A 25,453-nucleotide genomic window follows, 5' to 3' on the forward strand; every position below is an offset into this window, starting at 1 on the left:
GCTTCTCCACAGCATCTGAATCCTCAAATCCTGGTTCTTGCACATGAAAATTTGTGCACTGTACTGGGCTTGCCACTACTCTGTATATATATTCGTTAGCATTGAATTGTCAATTATTTTAAAAAACACAATGAAAAATCAACAAGCCTTTTGCGTTGATCATTAATTTCTATATCTGTGGCTTTAGAAAACACATTTTCTAGAAAATTATAAAACTATTTTTCTAAATGACAATAGTTATTCTGATAAATTTGGAAGGTACATTTACTTTTATGAAAGAGAGAAAAGACACACTATACAACAGAAACAAGAGGAGAAATCTCAAATGCATTATTCTAAGTAAAATTAGACAGATTGAAAAAATAACGCATTATATAATACTATTGCAGCATTATTTTTTTCTCCTTCCTTCCTTCCTTCCTTCCTTCCTTCCTTCCTTCCTTTTTATTTTTGTTACCAGAGCTTCAGTTTTCTAGACACAAAGATGTTAATATGCAAAGTGAGCAGGTATTATTAGTTGTTCAAACTTCTTATAATTTTAAAAATTTATTTAATAGAAATTATAATTTCTCTCATAACAGTAGAGATATCTTCAAAGACATCTTTTTTTCTTTATGTTGATTTAGAAACAGATTGAGATATTCAATGATGACCAGTAAGTTTAAAAGCAGTTAATGTTCTTGTCATATCTTCAGTCAAATTAATCAATGGATCTATGACAGCTACTCCTAGTGGAACCTCTTCTAAAGCTTTTTGTAGAATAACATCATAGAAGCTTTAGGGTCTGAACAGTATTTGACAGGGGAAAGACTTAAAGAATAGTTACTGAAAAAGGAATTTACTCTATACATGCACATTTTTAATAGCTTTTGATCCACTGCAGGAACCCAAAAGTGCCAGTATGTGAATGTATAATTAGGTAGGAGAAAAATTCATTACAAAGTGAATTTTGGTTCAATTTGACAGGCAAAAAATTCTCCCATGGCTGATTTTGAGAAAATTATTATACCTTCCTTTCATCAAAATGTTGCCAATTCTGCAATTCTGTCAATAGCTTTTAACATTTGTATTTAGATTGTCTGTTTTCTACCTCACCAAAGTAATGGAGACTTTTATTAAAATCACGCCCCTACTAACTTACATAGCATGTACATTTATAACCTTTTGTTATGTAATATAGTCACTCTTCATCCCATTGTAGCAGACAGACCATTCATTCACATGTCACATTTTCTGCTGCAGTTAGTACTGGTGTCTAACTCTGCACCTATCACTGCTTTTGTGCTCAGGTCACACTCCTTCTAAGCTAAACTGAGTCAGAGTTTGGAGAATAGTTGAGGTACTTGCACCAACCTGACTCTATAGGACATGAGAGTTTTTATATTGTGTTAGTTTAATTCAAGTCCTCCCTGCTGTCCTTGTCAAGACATTTTTAGAACTATCTGAGGCTGTTCCTAACCAACCCTCTTTTTCTTTCACACGTGTTGAATAAGAAACTTTGTTTCAAAATTTCCAAGTTGACTCCTTCTTCCACCTTATACTTCAGGTGCATTTCTCTCTCTGCACTTCTTTTATCTTACTTTCATCCTGGTATCTGTCAGGAGGAAATAATAAGCATAACATTTCTCTACCTAAAGAATATCTGGGCTACAATGTCACCAAATAGGAAGCATTATTGTTAACTTGTGTGGCAATTAGGAATAGACTTAGCTGAGCCCTCAAACATCCTTGGGAACACCTTTTAGCCATAGTCTCTAACCCGGCTTCATCCTGCCTTCCACTCCAGCGGTTACTAATGTTCTTTAAAGGTACTTTTCAGTACCTTTCAGCATTTGTCACTCTTTTGTTCAAAGGATTTGATGATTCCTTCAGGTTTATTGGCTAAGGTATAAACTTCTTAGTCTTCACATCATTCACAAGCTAGTTAACTTACCTTTCATGTTTTAACTAGAAGAAGCTAAGATGAGTAGCAAAGGATTAAAGATGAGCAAAATAAAATTGAGATTAAGAAGACACACTGAGGGAGCCGGGCAGTAGTGTAGTGGGTTAAGCACACATGGGGCAAATCGCAAGGATCGGTATAAGGACCCTGGTTCAAGCCCCCAGCTCCCCACCTGCAAGGGGGTCGCTTCACAGGTGTTGAAGCAGGTTTGCAGGCATCTGTCTTTCTTTCTCCCTCTCAGTCTCCCTTCCTCTCTCGATTTTTCTCTGTCCTATCCAACAGCAATGACAGTAATAATAACAATGATAACAACAACAACGATAAACAACAAGGGCAACAAAAGGGAAAAAAATAGCCTCCAGGAGCAGTGGATTTGTAGTGCAGGCACTGAGCCCCAGTGATAGCCCTGTAGACAAAAAAAAAAAAACTGAGGATTTGTATTATATGGCTTTAATTTTTCTGGTAAAGTAAGTGAAAGTAAGCCAATTGCTGAGAAGAACATAAGGATTCAAAATGAATAAAGTTTTTTGTAGAGTAGCACTGACAGAATGACATATACAACACTCTGGTAAATATTTAGTTCCATTGTAAATAAATGCCTTTGGGAGCCATGTGTTAGCACACCTGGTTAAGTGCATATGGTCTTATGCGGAAGGACCATCGCAAGGCCAGGGGTTCAAGCTCCTGCTCCTTACCTGCAGTGGGGACACTTCACAAGTGGTGAAGCAGGTCTTCACGTGTCTATCTTTCTTTCTCTCTTCCTATCTATTTCCAATCCCCTCTCAATTTTTCTCTGTCCTAGCGAATAAAAAAATAGAAGAAGAAAAAGGGGGCCTTCAGAAGCAATGGATTCATAGTGTTGGCACCGAGCTCCAGCAATAACCTTGGAGGCAAAAATAAATAAATAAATAAATAAATAAATAAATAAATAAATGCCTTTCACAAGGCATATCGCCAACTTTTTGATTTAGTGAATAAAGTAAGCTTAGCTCTAGAGAAGCATCAGAGAGAAGAGATTAAGAATGTAGACACACACTAGCATCTGACATTCTCACTAAGAGTTCTGGCTCTGTCTTTAATTTCCTTTTCTGGAAAAGGATAATAACATGGAACCATACATATTTGTGATTCACTTAAATTGTGCCAGACAGTGACAAACATTTTTCAATGCTTGCTATCTTTATTATAGATATTTGAATAGTGAGTACAATTCATATCTAACAAAAAATGCATCAAATGGTGAAAACTTCCAGTTACGAGATAAAGATATAATGTACACTATGGTGATTATATTCCATAATATTAAATTATATTTTTGAAAATTTCTGAGAGTAAATATTAACACCACAGAAAAGAAATGGTAATTACATAAGGTGATAAGGTGTTAGGTAATACTACAAGGTAATTATTTCATAAGATAGTAAATATGTCAAATCAATACATTATACACTTTAAAGTTACAATATAATGTATGGCAATTTTATCTTAAAAACTATAAGTAAAGCTATATCAGAAAGACAGTATAATAGGTTAGGCACAAAATTTAGTCAGAACCTTTCATTTTGAGTTTATCTGCCATTTAGTATCTATGACCTTGGGCATGTCATTTAATGCTTTTCAGTCTCACTAGTGCTAGAATCTTGTTACATATCAATGAGGGTTAAAGAAGAAAATATGAATGAAAGTACGTACAATAAAGGATATCATCTAAAGTTGCTAATCAGAATATAATATACATTTATAGCTTTGTCTGATAAACATACCAAAGTCCTAATCCCTGGAAATTCTGAGGATCAGAGTGCTAAATATATACACCTCAAATATATGTCACACTATCTCAGTTCAAAAACCAAAACCTGCTATCTTAGGATTTATGGATAGAATAGCTTGATCCAGATGCTGGCAGGATGCGACCAGACTTCCCTGGACAGACAACCCCACCAATGTGCCTTGGAGCTCTGCTTCCCCAGAGCCCTTCCCCACTAGGGAAAGAGAGAGGCAGGATGGGAGTATGGATTGACCTGTCAACACCCATGTTCAGTGGGGAAGCAATTACAGAAGCCAGACCTTCAACCTTCTGCATCCCACAATGATCTTGGGTCCATACTCCCAGAGGGTTAGAGAGTAGGAAAGCTATCAGGGGAAGGGTTGGTATAAGGAGGTCTGGTGGTGGGAAAAGCTGTACTCCTCTTATCCTATGGTTTTGTGAATGTTTCCTTTTTATAAATAAAAAAATTTTAAAAAAAAGAATAGCTTGATCCTATTTATGAATATGGTGATGCTGGATAGAATCACTGAGGCTTGGAGTTTTGAGTGGAGGTGGGAAGAAAGGGTTTCTGAGAGCTAATATATATATATATGAAAAAAGAAAAACATCCAAATTTGAATGTCAAGGCATATGTAATGTATGTAATGACTCGGAGGTAAGTACTCATAAAATCATCTTTGCCTTTTTCTAAAACCCACTTTTTTTATAACTAGGCAGCCTGCTGCCACATCAGAAATTTACTGCTGTGAACAACTATAAACATTGTGCTAATGGCAGCACTGCCTGAGACTGGTCATTGGAGAGTTCGGTGTGTACAGTTAAAGGCCAGAGACAATATTTTCTGCTCCCTACACAACACATGGCACACACACTATAATCTGAAGCAGCATAAAGATACTTAAAACAATAATAATTATTAAAAGCAAACAACTCCACACATCAGGTGTTTTTTTCTTTTTTAACATGCTTTCTAATCTCTGTTTCTTTTCAGATGTATGGTTATTGTCTACCTGGAAAAGCCTCAAAGTGAAGGCCAGAAATCTGCCACCACCACCCCTTCTGCTGTTCCTGCCATCATATTTAATTATGTTTGCTCAACTAGAAGCCAAACTCATATGCAGTATATTTAGATAGTTAAAGTAACATAGCATGTCACTGTATTCACAGATTATATTCACCACCACAATACCTGGAATTTTGTCTAGAATAAATAAGGTAAATAGAAAAGAAGTAACATAAATTTGCTCTAGTGACACAAGAGAAGACTATAAAAATGGCAATCTGGAGGAGTGCCAGGAATGAAGGAATACTGAGTATTCCTTTTGCAAACACTATCTCGTTCTGTAGTCTGATTTATTTTTGAGTGAAAAAGCAGGAAGCTAATAGTAAGAGAATGTAAAGAGTATCTTTATTATTTCAAAAGATCAATGTATAATCACTGTGGTTATTATCATCTACCACTAAAGGTAAAAGTATAGCACTGATATATATTTATGTTAATTTTATGAACCTCTAAGATCTTATTTTTTTTATTTATTTATTGGATAGAGGCAGCAGAAATTAAGAGGGGAGAGGGGGATAGAGAGGAAGAGACACAGAGACACCAACACTGCTTTACCGCTCTTAAAGTTTTCCCCCTGCAGGTGGCAACTTGGGGCTGGAACCTGGGTCCTTGCTCATTGTAGCATGTGCACTCAACCAGGTGAGCCACCACCCAGTCCCTAAGACTTTATTTTCCCCAATGTTCAGCTTTCTACATTGAAGAACATGTGTAATTAACATTCAAGATCTTTGCTGAGGCCTCAGTTATAACTTATTTTATGCTTATTTTCTCTCTGTCTCTCTCCTTCTCTATCACCCCCTTCCCTCTTGATTTCTGGCTGTCTCTATCCAATAAATAAAGATAAAACTTTTTTTTAATTATCACTTTGTGGATGTCAAGTGCCATTTGTAAATCTCTTTCTAAAAGATCAAGTTCTGTGGTCTCCTAGTAAAGGATGTATTTTCAGATAACCATGTTGTCAAAAGGTCAATGCACTGTCAGCATTTTCAGTTAAGTTCCAACAAGAATGTTATAGAGACATTAACAAACAATTTAATTAGAAACAATTTCCTTACCTGCTCACTATTAAGCCTAATAACATTCTTTTAAAAATGGGTAAGATATAAAAGAGATTAATAACTCTGAGATGCCTTTCATTCTTCTAAGGTACATCAATTATGTTCATTATAGTTTGTGGTATAGAGTAATGTGGAATAGAATGCCTTTTGTATCATTTTTTAAAGCCCAAGGTTCTTATTAAGATGAGATTCTAGCTGTTTCTATTAAAGATTCATGACCATGTTCCACAAGAACTGTTTTGACCTACTATGGCTACACTTGTGTGAGCTCTTCTACTCACTACTGCACATAATTTCTCAAAGAAATGGACTTCAATAGCTGTTGACCTAGTTGAAGTACATCTAAAGTTGTTAAACAAAACAACAGCATACAATTTCTGTTACAGCATCCATTCACTTAAAAGAGAATATTATACAGAGCAAATTCAGTACATTCTGAAGGATGTGTTTGCCTCTAGAGTACCATTTAGTAGATGGGACGCAACAGTTCACAGCTGAAACTTAGTGTAGTACAGTTAATCTACATAAACTCTAAACTTCCCAAGTAGCAAGGAGGAAGAATTCACCTTCCGAGTCTGCTTCTAGGTACACAGTTAATATAGTCTAATCATTATACAATCATAGATTCAACAGAAGACCAAGCTTCTCTGCCAACTACTTTATTTGTTAATATTATTCAGTCAGAGAGGAGGAAGAGATTGGGAGAGAGCCAGACCATCACTCTGGCACATGTGATGCCAGAGATTGAACTCAGGACCTCATGCTTCAAAGTCCAAAGCCTTGTTCATGATGCCACCTCCCAGGTCACTGCCAACTGTCTTTGTCTCCCATCTCTCCAGGTAACTTTGAGACAAGAAAGGAGTGATTCCCAGGCAGTTGTGCATGAATGGGGCTTGGTTGGGGCTGGGGTTGGGGGTTGCAGCAGGGGGGTAAATTTGTTAGTAGGAACCCTTGTCCTTGATGGTGAAGCTTTCAGATTGCTCAGTTTTGTTCACCATTGGTAGGTTCATTCAGGGATGAGATTTTAGGAATCCCATTGCCCCACCAGAAGCACATATCTAAGCTACAGCTTTCATTGTCTATCAAGCTGTCATTTTTCTAACCACTATCTGGGAGTTAATGGACTCCCTTTTCAGATATTTTCTTACCTATAATCAGATTTCTTAAGAATGATTTGACAAATCTAGTGTTATATAATATTAATGTCTTTCATGGAAAATAGTACTTAAATTTTTAAATATAGAAAAATATTCCACATCAAAAAGATCACAATAGAAAATTATTATACTTAACTATAAGAAACCATGGCATTTGAACAATTAAAGAAACCCCGAACATATATTTAATGTGAAATCATTATTCTTGATAAGATAATACAGGTTTTTTTGTTTGTTTGGTTGGTTTTTTGCCTTAATTTGTTATCATTTCCACTTGGTGCAGACACTACAAATCCACCACTCCCCATGACCATTTATTCCTTTATTTATTTATTTATTTATTTATTTATTTATTTATTTATTTTATTTGACAAAATAGAAGGAAATTGAGAGGGAAGGGCAGATAGAGAGGGAAGAGAAAAATAAGACCTGTAGACCTGCTTCACCACTCATGAAGCGTCTTCCCTGCAGGTAAGGAGTGGAAGCTCAGACACAGAGCCTTGAGCGTGGGGCTGTGTATGCCACTGCCAGGCCACCGAGAATCCTGTTTTTAAAGTTTAGATTTTATGGTTATCACCGAAAACCTTAAAAGTATTTTTAAAAGCCATGTTAGTTTACTCAAAATGAAAAGAAAATGTTTATAACTTTGAGATAAATAAATTACATGTGTAAGTTTATAGGATAATATCACATTGTAAGTTTATTGAGCTGATCTAGGTGTGTGTGTGTGTGTGTGTGTGTGTGTGTGTGTGTGTGTGTGTGTAAAATTTAGCAAGGCAGTGCTAAGATCATTGGCTAAAATGTCAAGAACTCAATCATGACAGTTTTGCTTAAGTTTCTCCCATTCCTTCCGAATAGTTGATTTGGCTTGGCCTTTTATATACATTCATTACACAAAGTAGCACCCTATAGGGGGACTTAAGCCAATGACTCTTATAATACTGAACTATCAGGTACACAAAGTCCAAAGTCCTTAACATTTAGAATAAAATATTCTAATTTCACCTCAGAAAAAAAAAATTTTGCTTTTTTTTGCAAATTCTAACTATATGAAACAACTCAGTAAAATGCATAAGATTTATTCCATATAAACTTAGAGATATATATGTAGATATAACTCCTCCCCACCCCCAACCATGTTGTCCATCTCCCCAATCGTATTACCTGTTTCTGAGCAGGGTACTGAAGGTCAACTTATCTAGTCCCAGATAATTTGGCAGCAAGTTTGACCAATTCCAGTTCCATTTAGTGATGGCTGACTGTTGATAAATGAGAAGATGCTATTGTTAGTTATTAATCAGAGTTAATATGATCAGTAAATTAAAGCTCCAGCTGTGATAGACTAACTAAGAAGGAGGGGGGTCCAGAACAAGGACTTAGACAGATAACATCAATCATATCCACAGAAGAAGGTTTTTATTCCAATAAGACAGCAATTAATTAATAAATTCATTTGGGGATGTAGTCATTATTTATAAAAATATAAATCAATTTCTTGAATCATTATTCTTCCAAGTGCTGATAGCATTTGCCCAACAAGTTTCTCTGAAAGGGTGACTCTTAGAAAACTAAGGAAAAATAATTTTTAATTAATTTTTAGTTTTTAATAAGTTTTTCCACATAAAAATAACACTTCATAGAGTTTTTTGTTTATTTGTTTTGCTTTTTTTTTTGCACCTAGAAGTTTGATTTTTACAAAAAGAGCAAAAAATTAAAAAGAACAAATTTGGATGTGCTGTTATTCAGATATTAGATACAACTTGCTTTGGATGTTTTATTAATCTTATCTTTCTAGTTAAGAAAATGCTTTGCAGTCTGGGAGCTAGGGCAGTGGATGAAGTATTGGATTCTCAAGCATGAAACCTTGAATTTGATGCCTGGCATTCCATGTGCCAGAATGATGCTCTGGTTCTCTCAAATAAATAAATAAACATCTTAAAAATAAAATGAGTTAAAGGGAGATCATAGGGTCAGAGAGATAATGTGGTAGTAACACACTAGACTTCCATGTTTAGGTTCAATTCCCAGCATCACCATATACCAGAGCTGAGAAGTGCTCTTATCTCTCTATTTCTCTTCTAGCTCTGTCTCTTTGAAGAAAATAAGCAAATACTTTATAAAGATAAAAATAAAATAAAGGAAGATTTGTAAGGACAAGTAAGTGCAAATAATACAAGTGATTGCTTTTTTCTCAATAGATAATTTCACAACAGAAGGAGAAAACTTACTGTGAAAGATGATCATTCAGACCTGAATAAAACATGCTATTTATTTAAATTAAGCTAAGATAATTTAACAGCTACAATGATTATTTATGCATCCAAGCAATTTAATTTACAGCACAGGAAAGCAACCAGTAAACTTAAACAGTTTATTTGGCTTTAAGGTAGTAAGAAACCTTGTACTCCTTCAGACTGAATACTTTTGATAGTAAGAGTCCAGGCTGATGTTTAAAATCCAACAAGAACTATGCACTGTCACCTGCTGATTAATGGAGCACTACAATCCTGTCATAGAGCAGGAGAATGCTGCCCTGGGTTGTCAGCATTTGAAGGTCTTATTCTACCACAGTATTGATGAATGTAGACTAGAGCTGTAACAGCCATGGTGAAAATATTATCTGCATCCTGAATTAGGGCATTGTTTTAATTCTTATTTTCGTTATAGCTCTAGGTCAAGCAATTCTTCTCTTCTGCCCTGTTAGTTCAAATACTCTGTCAAGAGGTTTCTGGGAAAAAGCCACCAGAAGAACGAACAAAGGAAAAAGCAACTTTAGATTTCAAGTACTCTGACATAAAGATGATCCTTCAAAAGTAACTACTGAAACTTGCAGTTTAAACAATAGTGTAATCTGACATTAAAAAATGTGTGGCATTTATCACGTTGACTTTATTCCAAATAGTCTGTCTTTAATATCAATAGCAAATTCATTTGAAATTCAAGACTGTGTTTAGGGTCATAAAAATCAAATTTACTTCATGCCACTTAAAATAGTGGCTCAATGCTCTAAAACTAATTTTAAACTATTCTATAGTTTACCTGATAAAATCAGATAAAATCATGAAGACTGCAAGGTGCTTGTGAATTTGTATAATGGTGAATTAGGGGGAGGCAAAAGAAAGACTGAAATGCTTGGTACTTCTGGTTGTCTATAGACACAGTCCAACAGATGTTCCCTCTGCCCATATTAACTGACCTCATGGTCAAATGTTAAACTTTACAGACCAAGTGCATGAATCAGCTTGACAAAGGGAAGAAGGTAAAATTACTTTCTGAAAGTCAGTTTATGCAGACCACGTAAATAAGAACAAGGGAGGCCTTTTACTTCCCAGTGAAAAAGCTTCTGAGAAAACAAAACAAACAAACAAGAAAAACACTGGAACACAAACCAGTTTTTCTTTCTTACTTGTGTAAAGGAAACCACACATTTAAATTAAATTAACCATTTAATTTGCACATACCTGATCAAGCATGTTTTCACTAAACACTTTATACACATGGAAAGGGTTAAAGGCAGAAGGTTGATCTTGCACACTCATCAAGGCCACATTCAAAGGTCGGATGGATAATGGCTTTTCCTCTGAATCATTCATAGAAAACAGCTGTTCTTTTAAATATTCCTTAAAGGGAAGAAAATCACAAGTAGTGAAGGTGGGAAGAAGCATATATTCTCTTTAAAAATAAACAGATCAATATCAAAATCTACCCTTTTCGGACATTGCTTGATTATAGTGTATTACTTGCTTCAGGACAGAATACGTGCTCAGAAGAAACAGGAGCAGGGTACTAATCAGCAGAACAATAACCCCATCAAAATCAGGATTACCAAATAAAGAGGGTAAGCTATACAACCATTTACAAACCCTAGTATAATGGATGGGTTTATGACAGATCTTTTTATGTTGTTGTGTGGTTTTTGTTGTCCTCAAGGCTCTACTGATCCAGACAGTTGTTTTCTGATAGAGAAAGAGACAGAGGGAGAGAGAGAAAGATACCATAGCATAGAATTTTCCTCCCGCATGGTGAGGACAAGACTGGAACCTGAGTCACCTGCATGACAAAGGGGGCACATCACATATGTGACTTGTCAGCCCTTAAAATATTTAAAGGCATTGTCTTCATGATTGGTTCATGTGTTAAACCATCTGGTTCCCAAAACTTAAGTCAAGGTATATGGAGATTCACAGCTCAAGATTGTTTCTAGCTATTCTATTCTCAGCAGAATGCTAAACACTTTTATGTTATACAAGTAGCCTCACTCCATAAAGAACCATACTCAGGTTCCTGAATTCTATTTTCATACCGCGGACCGACAAATATCAAGGCTAAATAGAAGCTTAAAATATGTAATTCTAAGGTGCACCTGATTGCGTGAGTACATTATAGTGTGCAAGGGCCTGTATTCAAGTCTCCATCCCCACCTCTATGGAGGGATCTTTATCAAGTGTGAAGGAGTGCTGCAGGTGTCTTTCTCATCTCTCCTTCATCTGCCCCTTCCTTGTCAATTTCTCTCTATTTCTATGCAAAATAAGTAAACAAAGTATTCATTTAAAATGTAATTATAATACCCAAATGATAGGGGCTGCCAGGACATAATAGACAATCTGCTGTATTATATTTCATTTTCAACTCATAAATAAATAAGATGAACAAATAAATTTTATAGGGTCATTTCTGGAATAAAATAAGTTAAAATGATAAAGGTTTCTATACACTATAAATACCTACTAATAATAAGCAAGTCGTTTATTAAATAAGGATATAAATGCTCCCCTGGTGTTGTGTGTCACAATATACTTTTGTCCTCAAGGCTAGGGTTAGAATGGGACTCCAGACATTGGAGATGAAAAGGACATCTGAGGTCATTTAGAAAAGCCTTGCTGCTGAAAGTCTGGCACACAGACCTGTCGAATCAGCCTCACCTAGGAGCTTGTTAGAGAATCAGAATATTAAACTCCACCAAATCAGAATCTGCTGTTAACAAGATTTCTCAGGAGACTGACGGGCACTGGAACATTGAAAAAAAAAATCTAGCCTATGCCACATCCAACGGTTAACTCTGAAAGGTCAAGGGACACACCTGAGGTGACACAGGGGTAAGTGGTGGAGTTCTGGCAAGAAGCTACATCACTGATTTCAGTTCCTTCTACTTTTCCCTATGATTCCATAGATTCCTGAGTAGAGAATGAACACCATATGTATTTCAGAAAACAAACTGTCAACCCTAAAATCCTGAGGCTGTAAAGAAACCAATGTTAACAATGATAATTATTTATGTGTTTATGTTTAAAACACATAATTGCTGGGGCTTCACTACTCAGGAATGACTTTTTCAGAGAAAGATATAAACAGAAAGACAAAAGGAGGAAGGGAAAGACATAAAAGCACGGGAAGTTCCCGCAGAGCTGTGGAGATGTGGCTCAAGCAGATTCACATACATGGCAAAGCAGGCAGGCAGCCTCCGAGGTGAGCTAATTTCCTGGTCCTATAGTCACTTCTCTTCTTTTTCTTCTCCTTTTCTTTTACCTTCTTCTTCCTCCTCTTCATTTTCCTCCTCCTCTTCCATTTGCCACAACAGTTATCAATAGGGCTTGATGCCTGCATGACAATTCCATGCTTCAAGTACCCATATGTGTGTGTGTGTGTGTGTGTGTGTACACATACACACACACACACACACACACATATATATATACATATATATTCCTTTTTGGATAGAGACAGAAATAAACAGAGGAGAGAGCAGAGGAGAGAAAGAGAGGGAAACGGAGAAAGAAAGAGAGAGAGAGAGAGATGTAGCACTGCCACACTGCTTGTGAAGCTTCCCCCCTTGAAGGTGGGAACAAGAGACTCGAACCCAAGCCCTTCCCCATGCTACCACATTTCTTTCTCTATTCGTTTTTTCATTATATATATATATATATTCCCTTTTGTTGCCCTTGTTTTTTATTGTTGTAGTTATTATTGTTGTCGTCATTGTTGTATAGGACAGAGAGAAATGGAGAGAGGAGGGAAGACAGAGAGGGAGAGAGAAAGACAGACACCTGCAGACCTGCTTCACCGCTTGTGAAGCGACTCCCCTGCAGGTGGGGAGCCAGGGACTCGAACCGGGATCCTTATGCCGCCCGTCCTTGCACTTTGTGCCACATGCGCTTAACCCACTGTGCTACCGCCTGACTCCCTTTATTTGGTTTTTCTAACTCTATTTCTCTCCTTGGAAGTCTTCCATCAGCCTCATGAACTCAAACACCACTTTTACGTAAGACTACTAAATCTCTAGCATAGGTTCCCTCATCTACGCTCATGTTCAACATCTCTAACTAACCTTAACTTTACCTCGAAAAGTAAACCTTTAAAAAATATTTTATTTATTTAGGACAGAGAAAAATTGAGAGGGAAGGGGGAGATAAAAAGCAAGAGGGAAAGAGATGCCTGCAGCACTGCTTTATCATTTGTGAAACTTTCCTTCTTTCAGATGGGGCCTGGGGACTGGAGCACAGGTCCTTGTAAACTGTAACATGTGTGCCCTACTGGGTGTGTGTGCCACCAGTCGGCCCCTCAAAAGATAACCACTTTAAAACTCATTTTTCCCCTCATAATTTTGCTCTCAATGGTGTACCCATTCATTGATTTTTTTTTTTGCCTTTAGGTAAAGATAAAATGTAATATCAACTGTATATCCATTTGTCCTTTCAGCCTGGTTTATATCCAAAAAATGCTTTTATGTTAACTTTTTGAATGATGCAGTGTTGCCCTTTGAACAACCTAAGGGTTAGAGGTGACAACTACTCACATAGTTAAAAATCCACCTATCATTTGTCATTAACCCTGCCTTTTTTTTTTTATGCTAGAAATGCTAGGGGAAAGATAACCAGAGGGCTCTGAACTCCAGCTCTCTCAAGACTTGGAGAAAGAAAAGGAAAAGAAGAATGCCAGTTGGAAGTTGTAATAGGTGTTGATGAGACTTGGAAACAAAGAGAAGACAGGACCATGGGAAAAAAATGGGCACATATATACAAATATAGACAGGTAGTTGTAGAAATAATAGTTAACTCATATCAACAATCTTGGGAAAATTGCTGTAGCTTCCAATGAGGATTTTACTAGTGATTTCTTTCTTTATTTTTTTTTACTAGTGATTTAATACTGATTTACAAAATTATAAGATAATGGGGGTATAATCCCAACACCAGAGTATTGTATCCCCATTTCCTTTGCTAGAAACTGAATTAGTTCTCCCAAGATCACAGATAAGGGTTGACTTATTTCTATAACTATCTATATTTATATTTACTTTCCCATAGGGCTCTGGAGGGTGAGGTTTTAGGAAACAATGCTGCAGTCATCTTCCCAGGGAAGCTAACCCTGCCTATTTTTAGGTTTCAAATCCAAGAAGTCAATCAACTCACTTTCTGGTAAAAGATTTAAAAAAATTTGCATGTCTTGCATCTACTCAGTTCAATCTTCAGTCTTCAACTGTTCCAACATCAAATGAAAGTGCTAAAGATTCAGTCCTACTCATTAAATCAACATCACAAAACAATTCATTATGCCTCACAATGTAAGAGTAGTCATAAATACTATATTAGTAATTAGCTATCTTTGCATTATTTGTATTTATCATTTGTTTTGTTTTAGTAATTACACTTCTGTTGTTTTCATTGGCTCTAGTTTCATCTTCACTATGACTCTTAACTTGCAGCACCATGTCTCACACAATTAGCCACTAAGTACTTGGTTTACTAAGCCATCTGACAGACAGAGGCTGCCAAGTACTCAGTATATTCAGTTGTAGAAAAGAAAATCATATAGAAACAGACTGGGAGTGTGGATCGATCTGCCAACACCCATGTTCAGTGGAGAAGCAATTACAGAAGCCAGACCTTCCACCTTCTGCATCCCATGATGATCCTGGGTCCATATTCCTTGAGGAATAAAGAATAGGATAAAGAATAGGAAAGCTTCCAGTGGAGTGGATGGGAATGGAACTCTGGTCATGGGAAATGTGTAGAATTTTATCCCTCTTATCCTATAGTTTTGTTGATATTTTCTATTTTTATTTTATAAATTAAATCAATAAAAATAAAATCATAATTTTGAATTTAAATGATCAAAATGTTATGGGGTCCCAGTGAAGTTTTATATATATCTCTCATAGTACATGTTTAGAACTACTGCTTGAGAATGTCTTTATTTAATTACTGGATAGAGATAGAGAGAAATTGAGAGGGGAGGGGGGAAATAGGGAGAGAAAGAGAGAGAAAAGCCCTGCTTCACCACTCGTGAAGCTTTCCCCCTATAGGTGAGGACCAGGGGCTTGAACCTGGGTCTGTGCACACTACAGTGTGTGTGATCAAGCAGGTGCACCACTGCCTGGCCTCTCTGCTTGAGAATTTTATGAGGAGCTTTTAGATTTCCTGAATATAACAGGTAGCTGATGGTCAATCCATTCCTGATTTATTGGGGATCTAAGTCCCTATAGGAACAGGATTATGGTGTGGAGGAAGATAAAGTGTATTGATAACTATCTTGGAGGAACATGGAAATCTACCCTCATGATAAACAATAATCCTTTAAATCAACTTCCCCTGAATAAAATGCTACCAAAGTTAGAAATTGTTTTCCTAATTTAATTTTTATTGATTTTTTTTTCTAATGGTGATAATTGATCTACTTTTTGTGAGAACTTTTGAAAACAAGAACTTATCGATTAGTTTGCCAGCCATTAGTGTTCTCAGAAATGCAGTAAATATACCCTTGCACTAAGGATGGCAATCTACTGCAGCATCTGTTCATCCTTAAATCACCAGTTACTCTGGCCAATCCAGCTGGCCAAGTATGCACACCACACTAGACTTTTACTTTGCAGTGCAGGCTTCTCAGGTACTTAAGAACAACAGTTCTTGAGGTGTTTTGTTTTATTTTATTTTATTATTTTTTTAAAAGAACTATACCAAGTAAGATTCTAAGAATAATGATTACCAAGAGTGAATAGATCATGTAGCAGCAATCACATAAGAGACTAGTCCCTTAGGGACAGGGTAGTTTCTCAACTAAAAATTCCTCCCATCTTTCTCAGGCTATCAAATAATTGCTATGCCACCTATTTATTAATTGGTTGGTCACTTTTATGAAACTCAAGAAACAAGATTAACCTGAAATGACTTTCAGATAGGTAGCAGTGGGTAGGTAGAATATTTCTATAACTGGGTTGTAAAATGCTATGGTAGAAATTACTGCTTGGAATTATGATTTTAAGATACAATGCATTGAGATAAGATACTATTTACTTTTATTATTCATAATATATACTACTACTCCAAAATGTACTCATGTTTGCAAATATTAACAAAACACAAATCCACATTAGATGTCACATTCTGTTTCAGATACATATGATCAAATTAAAAACCTCATTAAACTAGCAAATTTGCAATATTTCAAATAAATAACAAACATGAATGCTCTCTACATTTCTGTTAAACAATCAGAGGCATGCATGGTCAGGGGCATAACCCAACAGAAGGATGAACAAGCATGGCATTAGTTATAACCAGTGTCTGTGCATTAATGCATTTCCTGGGGTTAATCTTGTTGGTCTAGATAGGTTTTAATATTCTTCTGAAGTTTTTCATTATGTAATATATCGTCAACTTATCAATGCAAGTATGACATCTCCAGAAGGGCTACACATCCCTCTTCAGAAAATCATTCATTTCACAAACACCAGATTTTTATCAACTTAACAGTCACAAACACACAATTCCCAAACTACACCTTTAGTCTATGCAATTCAGAACTGAACTGAGTTTATGAGCCGTGTTATTGTTTAAATCATATAAATAAAACCTATATAGTTTCAGTGAAGCTTTTGCTGTACAAATGCAGAACAGCCGGGGCTGAATAGATTCTATTAATAATGCAATATTGAGTTTGGTATTGACTTTAAGAAGTATTATCACCTCCTTGACTAACCCTTAGCTGCCAGCAGACGCTGCCTCAGGCCAGTACACACCTAATTGCTTGGTAAAAAGGCCTTTTCCCTACCTCATTGAGCCGCATGATGTGATAAATTTGCCTCAGGTACTCGCTGCCACCTGGTTTGTGGCAGATATCCAGGACCATCATGTTTATTTTCTGCTCAGTCAGTTCAAGAGCAGTATCTCTTTCTTCTGAGGCCGCACTTTTTTCTTTCGTCATGAAGGCACTAAATACAAAGAAAGCACATAAGTATCGGTGGTGAGGAATTATAAAGATAGAAACTAATGAAAGAGATTGAGTGTAGAGAGTCGATGTAAATCTCATAGTCAAAGCACCCATAAGACTTTGCCTTCCCAAACTGCTACTACTCATATAAACAGTACCCAAGAACCAAGCACCTGAAAGCATATCTAAAAAATTGAATCACTTCTTTCAGAACATTTCTTTATTGCAGTGACACTTCTATCTATAAAACATTTTCCCATTTTGCAATTGTTGAAATTGTTATAATCAAGGGATGAAAACAAAACATTTCTCTTTAAGAACATCTAAGAATTAATTTGTATTTTCTCTTTGAAGATAAAAAAGTATCTTTGATACCAGAAATAGCTTTGGTATTCTGTCTTTTGTAGATTCCTCTTTATACCTGTCTTAGAACATATTAACGACTAATTAAAGTGTCAAAGAGGGGAGCCTATTGTGCTAAATATAGGTTTGGTGCTTTCTGGTGGTGTGATTATAACTGGGTATCTTAAATTGGCTCCTTGGCACTTGTTGCCTTTTTAAAACATATGCCTCCTTATTTTACAAGAATGCATATGGTTATTGATAACTGAACATTATATATAAAGTTATAATGAATGACATAACATTAAAATCTCAGCCCATACATGTGCAAAAAAAAAATCATGAGACTCAACTTACATCATGTCTATTTCATATGAATTTTCTCATTACAGCTGCTATTAAGATCATGTTAGGCTATGTGATCTAAGTTTTCCTCAGCAAATGTGTAGTTTTCCACTCTTTTCCAGACTAAATGACATTTACTGTCGTGTAATCATCATTATACTGCAGTTCATTACTGAGATTTTGCCATGATTATAAAATTAGTTATGGTAAGAGTCAGTGCCGCTGACCTGAAGACTAAACCAAATGATACCCAGCTGCTGGACATTAACTTTTATATTGCTTCCACATGTAGCTTCAAACCATTTTTCTCTTAGAAAAAAAAAAAAACTTTAAGATCCACGTAAGTCTTGTTTTAAAATAAAGCAAATCCCACTCTTGATATATTATTAGCAGTAGAAGTGCCTTATAAATCCAAAAACCTTATCTCAAAAACAAGTTTTCAGAAAAAATGTCTGAAACTGCATGCATACAGGTTGCAAGAAAATGTTCTTGTCAGATTTTGTAGAGACTGGTACTGAAAAAGTTGAGGCCCTCTGACAAAGAAGCGTCTCAGTGTCAGCCCTGAATTGTATCCTTTCCTGTCCGTCACTGTGCAGGTGAAGCAAATGATTGGATTCAGTCAATGCTATGATTAATGAGTTCCTCCCTGGATTTGGGACTGCCTATCAATCATGTCATTAGGGAGAATGTGCCCTGAAAGAGGCAGACCTTACCCAACGAATAACTGCATTAATCTTAATCTGTATATGCACCCAACCAGCCAAGTCAGGGTCACGATGATGAAAAACAATAATCTTCAACTCGACAAATTACTTTGCAAAGACAGACATTTCTTTACTTTTTGGACTGCGTGTTCTCCAGAATCTAAGCAGACTGTTTACAGCTTGAGTGTTACTACAAAGTGAAGGTTATTTTAATGAATAGTAATGCTTTCAGGCAAAATGCAAGACAAGCAATGCTTACAGCTGCCACATTTCCACTGCAGTTATTTTCACAATTTCCATATAATCAAAGTTAAATCTGGATGCAAGTGAAAGAAATCTAGCTAAGTGATATTCTGTAGTTTTGAGATAATCTTCATGGAGAATGAAGATTTCATTTATCTTAACAGAAGAACTATTATAGTTTAAATGCTGACAATGCCACACTTAAAAAAAAAAAAGGCTTATGGTAAAGCCAAGTCAACCTTCCATTTTAACAAAGACATCGTAGCTTGAAATACATTTCCCCCAGCCTAGAACTATAAACCAAATGATCATAGACTTATAAGAAACATGTAGAGGTGGGAGTTCATATGTACATTACAAAATCATTTTGAAACCAGTCAGGAAGAAATATTCTGATAGTGACTAGAACTTGGAAGAGATTAATTGAGCCAAAGAAACTATCACACAAAGAGACCCCTCACAGACTGGGAGAAGATCTTCACATGCCATACATCAAACAAAAGACTAATAACCAAATTATACAAAGAGCTCAGCAAACTTAGCAACAAAAAAAGCAAATGACCCCATCCAAAAATGGGCAGAGGATATGAACAGAACATTCACTACAGAAGAGATCCAAAAGGCTAACTAACATATGAAAAATTGCTCCAGGTCGCTGATTGTCAGAGAAATGCAAATAAAGACAACATTGAGATACCACCTCACCCTTGTGAGAATGGCATACATCAAAAAAGACAGCAGCAACAAATGCTGGAGAGGCTGAGGGGACAAAGGAACCCTTCTGCACTGCTGATGGGAATGTAAATTGGTCCAACCTCTGTGGAGAGCAGTCTGGAGAACTCTCACAAGGCTAGACATAGACCTTCTATATGACCCAGTAACTTCTCTCCTAGAGGTAAACCTCAAAAACTCCATAACACCCAACAAAAAAGATATGTGTACACCTACGTTCATAGCAGCACAATTTGTAATAGCTAAAACCTGGAAGCAACCCAGGTGCCCAACAACAGATGAGTGGCTGAGAAAGCTGTGGTATATATACACAATGGAGTACTACACAGCTATGAAGAACAATGAACCCACCTTCTCTGACCCATCTTGGATGGAGCAAGAAGGAATTATATTAAGTGAGCTAACTCAGAAAGACAAAGATGAGTATGGGATGATCCCACTCATAAACAGAAGTTGAGAAAGAAGAACAGAAAGGGAAACTCAAAGCAGGATTTGACTGAATTTGGGTAGGGCACCAAAATAAAAACCCTGGATTCAGGGTGAGGGTGGGTGTTCGGCTTCACAGCTTCACGGGGTGGGGGTGGGGTGGGAGTTGGAAACAGTCTTGGTGGTGGGAAAGGTGTTTATGTACACTCCTATTAATTTGTGGTCATATAAATTATTATTTAATTAATATGACAGGGGAAATTTGATTGAATATCTCAAACTTTTTAATGCACAGACCATAGGCTGAGTCTTTGATATGTTGACTCTCTTAAAAGCTTAGGCCAGGGAGAAAGGAAGCATCCAGTGGGACAACTATATACAAATAATGTCAAAGGACATGAATTATGGTGATGATGTGTAGGATACAGCAAATCCTAACAAAGGGATATTTCAAAGTTAACCCAATTGCCAAATAGTATGATTATAGCATTAACTATCTATTGCCTTCTCAAACCCTAAGACAGCAAGAACCTCCCACTTCCTCTATAGAGCCTATATTTTCCCCCCAGTCCTGCAACCTCCAGGGTGGGGCTCCACTTTCCTGCATGCTTCTCTCGATTTACACCAAATGATATTGCATCTACCAACCCCAACCTAATCAACAATGAGTACCACCTCAGCATGCTTCACCTTAGACTGTGTCCAGAGACTCAGGCATGGAATGTCAACCCTTCACCCTCATTACTCAGGTGAGACCTTTCTTTTCATAGGATTCTCTTATTCTATTCCAGGAGGTTCACTTTCTAACAAAGTCTCCAAACCTAGATATAGACCAGGTCCCATGAGACAGAGCATATGTTCACATGTATCAATAAATTAGGGCAAAATATATACCTGAAAGCAAAAGTACACAATAGTCTGCAGTGAGTCAGTATAAAGTTTCTAATGAAATAATGTCTACTTAGACTAGATACCCTCCTCACTTACTTCCTATTACACTTCCCTCACTCCAAAGCTAACCTCATCAAAGCAAGGACTGCAAAAGCTGAATAAGGGCAAGAGACTGGCATAAGTTAACGATGACTCTTTAGTCACTATCAGGCCACCTCATCAGCTGGGGCCCTATTAAGGGGCATCCTGAGATTCCCAAACAGACACGATGGGCCTAAACTTCCAATAAATTCCTCTCTCCATTGTTACCGGTCATCTCTATCTGGAACAAGACAATATCCCTTTGTGGGCCCCCATAGAACCTTGCCCTCAAATTGGATCAGCAATGGTAGAGAAGGGAGGCTAGACAACATACTCTATGCTACAACTGAGGAAGATGGATCCTGATATTGGGACAGTTTGAAATGTTCCTACTCTAAGACATCTGGCTGGGCTAGTGGCCTTTCTGTGGACTAGGAGAAATGTTCCTACTCATGATCACAGAATGTGAGCTCAGATCTACAGGGATACTGAGGTCACATAGGCTCCTAAGCTGAATTTGGGCCCCAGATCACATCAAATCGATAGGGTTTACAGTCAACAATATTTATACACATTTCCCATATTTGGGAGCTACTCTCTTCCCTGATTCAACTTTCTGATCCTTTTTCCAGCCATGACATCATCTCCCTAGACAATAACTTGGATCCACCTGCATATCAGATTTCAGGCTCAGGGAAAAAAAAAAAAAAAACACAAAAAACCTAGTATAGTCATGGGCCCTTTGGAATATAACTAAAATAGGCCTACTTCCTATCTACAAAATTAAGACCCCCCCCCCCATCTTCATCTGCACTACTCCAGCCTTTAGGTCCATGATTAATCAACAATTTGTTTGGCTTTATATGTTAACTCTCTTTTTAGCCACCAGGTTCCAGATGATACCATGATGCCAACCAGACTTCCCTGGACAGATGGCCCCACCAATGTGTCCTGGAGCTCCGCTTCCCCAGAACCCTGCCCCATTAGGGAAAGAGAGAGGCAGTCTGGGAGTATGGATCAACCTGTCAATGCCCATGTTCACCTGGGAAACAATTACAGAAGCCACCTTCTGCATCCCACAATGACCTTGGGTCCATACTCCCAGAGGGTTAAAGAATAGGAAAGCTATCAGGGGAGGGGATGGGATACAGTGTTCTGGTGGTAGGAGTTGTCTGGAGTTGTACCCTTCTTAGCCTATGGTCTCATCAGTGTTTCCTTTTTATAAATAATTAAAAAATAAAAATAAAGATTAGGAAAGCTATCAAGGGAGGGGATGGGATATGGAGTTCTGGTGGTGGGAAATGTGTGGAGTTGTACCTCTCTTATCCTATGGTTTTGCCAAGTGTTTGCTTTTTATAAATAAAATTTTAAAAAGAGATTATTGAAGTGCATTAAGAAGTTAAAATTAAATTATTTCGCAAATACATGCAATAACTTTAAAATTGCATTTTTGCATATTGATATCATCTGAGCATTGCATTGCATTGTGCAAGTTACACAGCTATAAAATACATATTTAGTACCTTTATGGCTTGAAAAACATTTGAAAAATGTTAGCAACTCTTCATTTTGAATGTGTATTGTAACAACAATTAGCTAACCCACCCCATAGCAAGACAGCTCTTTTCTATAGAAAATAAGGGATGCAGAAAAAAAATTCTAACAAATCTGTTGGTGCAGTTTATACAAATGTAAACTGAAATAAACTTTTAAGGAAAAAAATACCTTTAGGCTCCTATAGGTAGCCTCAAGTAAAATTCTGGGATATTACTTTAGGCTGATCTTACTTATAGAGGAGCTCCTAAATCAGCATGAATATTAATTAAACTTTGTAACTATACCCAGAACTACAATTTAACTTTTTTTTTTTTTTACAGTTTTTATAACTGCTGTCACAATGACACAGATATTCTTTCAGTCACTGTATTGAAAGCCTATAAACTGCTACTAAGTATAAATGTAAAGATTAAAAAGGCCATTGTCAATGTTCCTAAGCATATGCCTGGCCACAAATATAATTCCTCATCACAGGACACCCAAATTATGACCAAAACCATATCTTTCCATTTGGGTTTACATTAAAATTTTTTTTTTAGTTACCTGTATTTATTTGATAAAGACAGCCAGAAATCAAGAGGGAAGGGGTGATAGAGAGGGAATGAGACAGAGAGACAGTTGTAACACTGCTTCACCACTCACAAAGATGTCCCCCTGCAGGTGGAGACTGAAACCCAGGTCCTTGCACAATGTAGCACGTGCTCTCAAGCAGGTGTACCACCACCAGGGTCATTAGCATTGTCCCTTCCAAAATATTTTATTTATTTATTTAGAACAGAGACAGATAAAGTGAGAGGGAAGGAGAATGTGTAAGGTGTCTGTGGGGTGGAGTGGGGTGGGGAGAGAGACCTACAACAGCATTTCCCCAATCATGAAGCTTCCCCGCTGCAGATGGGGACTGGGGCTTAAACCTGGTTCCTTGTGCGTGTGCTCTGCCTGATATGCCACCACCTGTCCCCTAACATTGTCTTATAGATTAATATGAACCAATATAAAGTATTCATTATCAAAACACTAATCAATGAGTACAATGTAGTCTATTAAATCACAAATGCTTGTAGTTTACTAGCTTAATGCAAAAAAAAACCAGTGGATGTTACTTAATTTTCAAAAAAATTATATTATCCTGGTGTTATCTCTGAAAACAATGATGGGCAAGACTGTATAACATGCACAAGATACTTCATTTACAAGGGACTTACATTTGACTGATTTCAAAGCCTGAGTTCTCAATCAATATCATGTATATAAAAAGTAACAATTTGTCACTTCAGACAAAAAGCTATATTTAACTGATAGTAATATGGATATATTTTAAGACAATGGAGAAAAGTATGAGTGGTGTAAAAAAAGGGGGGTGGGAGTGACAGAGGTCTGTTGACCATCTGAAGTGTAATTCTACTACCAATATCATACAGTTCTATCCTGAGGACTAATTTGAAGGCAGAAGTGCTCTATGTACATATTTAAATTCATCAGGGACCCTTAAAAATCTTTGCGGCACCACAAATCACTCAGCTCTTAGTGACAACCCTATGGGAAGGCTGACATTTTCATACAGAAACAGCTGGGTGTGTTTATAGCTCCAGTGTGATATGCCCCAGTTGCCCTCTGGGATTCTTATATTACTAGATGAAAAATGTGTACCTTTTTTTGACAATCAGGTACACAGAAAGCAATAAAAGCCTTTTATGTTCATTAATTCCTTCTTAATTTAATCTCCATGCCCAAATGCATTTACAAAACCCTCTAGGCTATCCACTAGATACCTGCTTGCACATTGAAAAGGAGTGAAACCAAATTCTCCTGGGTTTAACTACCACTCTTTTAATCAGAAACCTCAAGATGGTAACTAAACAAGTATAATGTCCCAGTGTATCCACTGGGTTCATATTTTTGCTAAGACAAGAATTGTCTTACAATTCAGTTTTTAATGGAATATTTCTCTTTTCTAATTCCGTGAAAATGAACATAAAACTAGCTAAGTGAGTACGCTATTTAATCAACCATATTCATCTGTTGTTTATTGGTGATTTTGTTATTGTCAATATGTTTGATGAAATCCTGTAAAAGAAAAACATCACTTTACCATTCTGAGCTCAATTTCCTTGCTTTCAACAATTGGCATTCAATCCAGTGGGGCTTTTGCTGTTCAATGCTCTGTATGACCTTCTGGGTCATTTGATTAGGGCTACTTGTCTGCTCTCCCATGATGCTTTCCAAACACACACAGATTAAACCGAGTTTCTCTTTACTCCATCTGTCAAGGGAGGCACCTGTTAAAAGTTCCACAGTGTTTCCATCCTCAAATATCCGACATATAATTACAATCAAGTTCCAGACAAGCAGGCCAGCTTTCTTCAATTCAACAAAGTTTTTTGACATTTTTCTCTCAGACAGAAAAAAGAAGTATTTAATTGAGGGAGGCAAACATGCAATCACCGTAGGTAACTTGCTGATTACAATAGATACTGCCTGAGCAGCAAGCCTTGTGAAGCCTGGGGAAGAAAAGAAAGAAAAGGTATGATTAATATTAGCATTTGAGTTCTAGCACTGTGTTGTTTTGAGGGCTGTGTGGGGATGTCTCATTTTTGTGGAGAAAATTGTTGAGAAGAGCAAGTGTTTGACATATTCCAACAGAACTCTACTGGAGTCCCTTGTAGTACTGCCTAAAAATCCCCAAATCCTAAACTTGATTTTTTAATTCCACAAGAGATTAGAAAGTTCCTACTTATTATTTAAATTTTTATCTATTAAGACATGGCTTTAGTGGGCCCAAATGTCCTCCTAATTAACAAATGCAAAGGAGCTCCAGTTAGATCCCTTAAATCTTTGAGACTACTTCTTCTTCTAATGTTTGCCCTTCTTCCGTAGCCAGTCAACAGCATCAGGTTGAGCCTGATGTAAAGTTTCGAGACCTCCTTTGAATCTGGAGAGG

At 36.8% G+C, this 25,453-nt stretch overlaps 1 protein-coding gene across 1 annotated transcript in view; it reads right to left on the reverse strand.

Annotated features, from left to right (window-relative positions):
- Positions 1-25,453, reverse strand: part of KIAA0825 (KIAA0825 ortholog) — a 427,876-nt gene that overhangs the window by 208,457 nt on the left and 193,966 nt on the right. The window contains exons 16-19 of the mRNA XM_060201180.1: positions 24,605-25,013; positions 17,036-17,195; positions 10,450-10,608; positions 8,153-8,247 (exon numbers count right to left, since the gene is read on the reverse strand). Coding sequence (XP_060057163.1) covers positions 8,153-8,247; positions 10,450-10,608; positions 17,036-17,195; positions 24,605-25,013 — 823 coding nt within the window. The remainder of the gene's footprint in view (positions 1-8,152; positions 8,248-10,449; positions 10,609-17,035; positions 17,196-24,604; positions 25,014-25,453) is intronic.

Source organism: Erinaceus europaeus, chromosome 11 (assembly GCF_950295315.1).
Source record: "Erinaceus europaeus chromosome 11, mEriEur2.1, whole genome shotgun sequence".
Lineage (NCBI taxonomy): Eukaryota > Metazoa > Chordata > Mammalia > Eulipotyphla > Erinaceidae > Erinaceus > Erinaceus europaeus.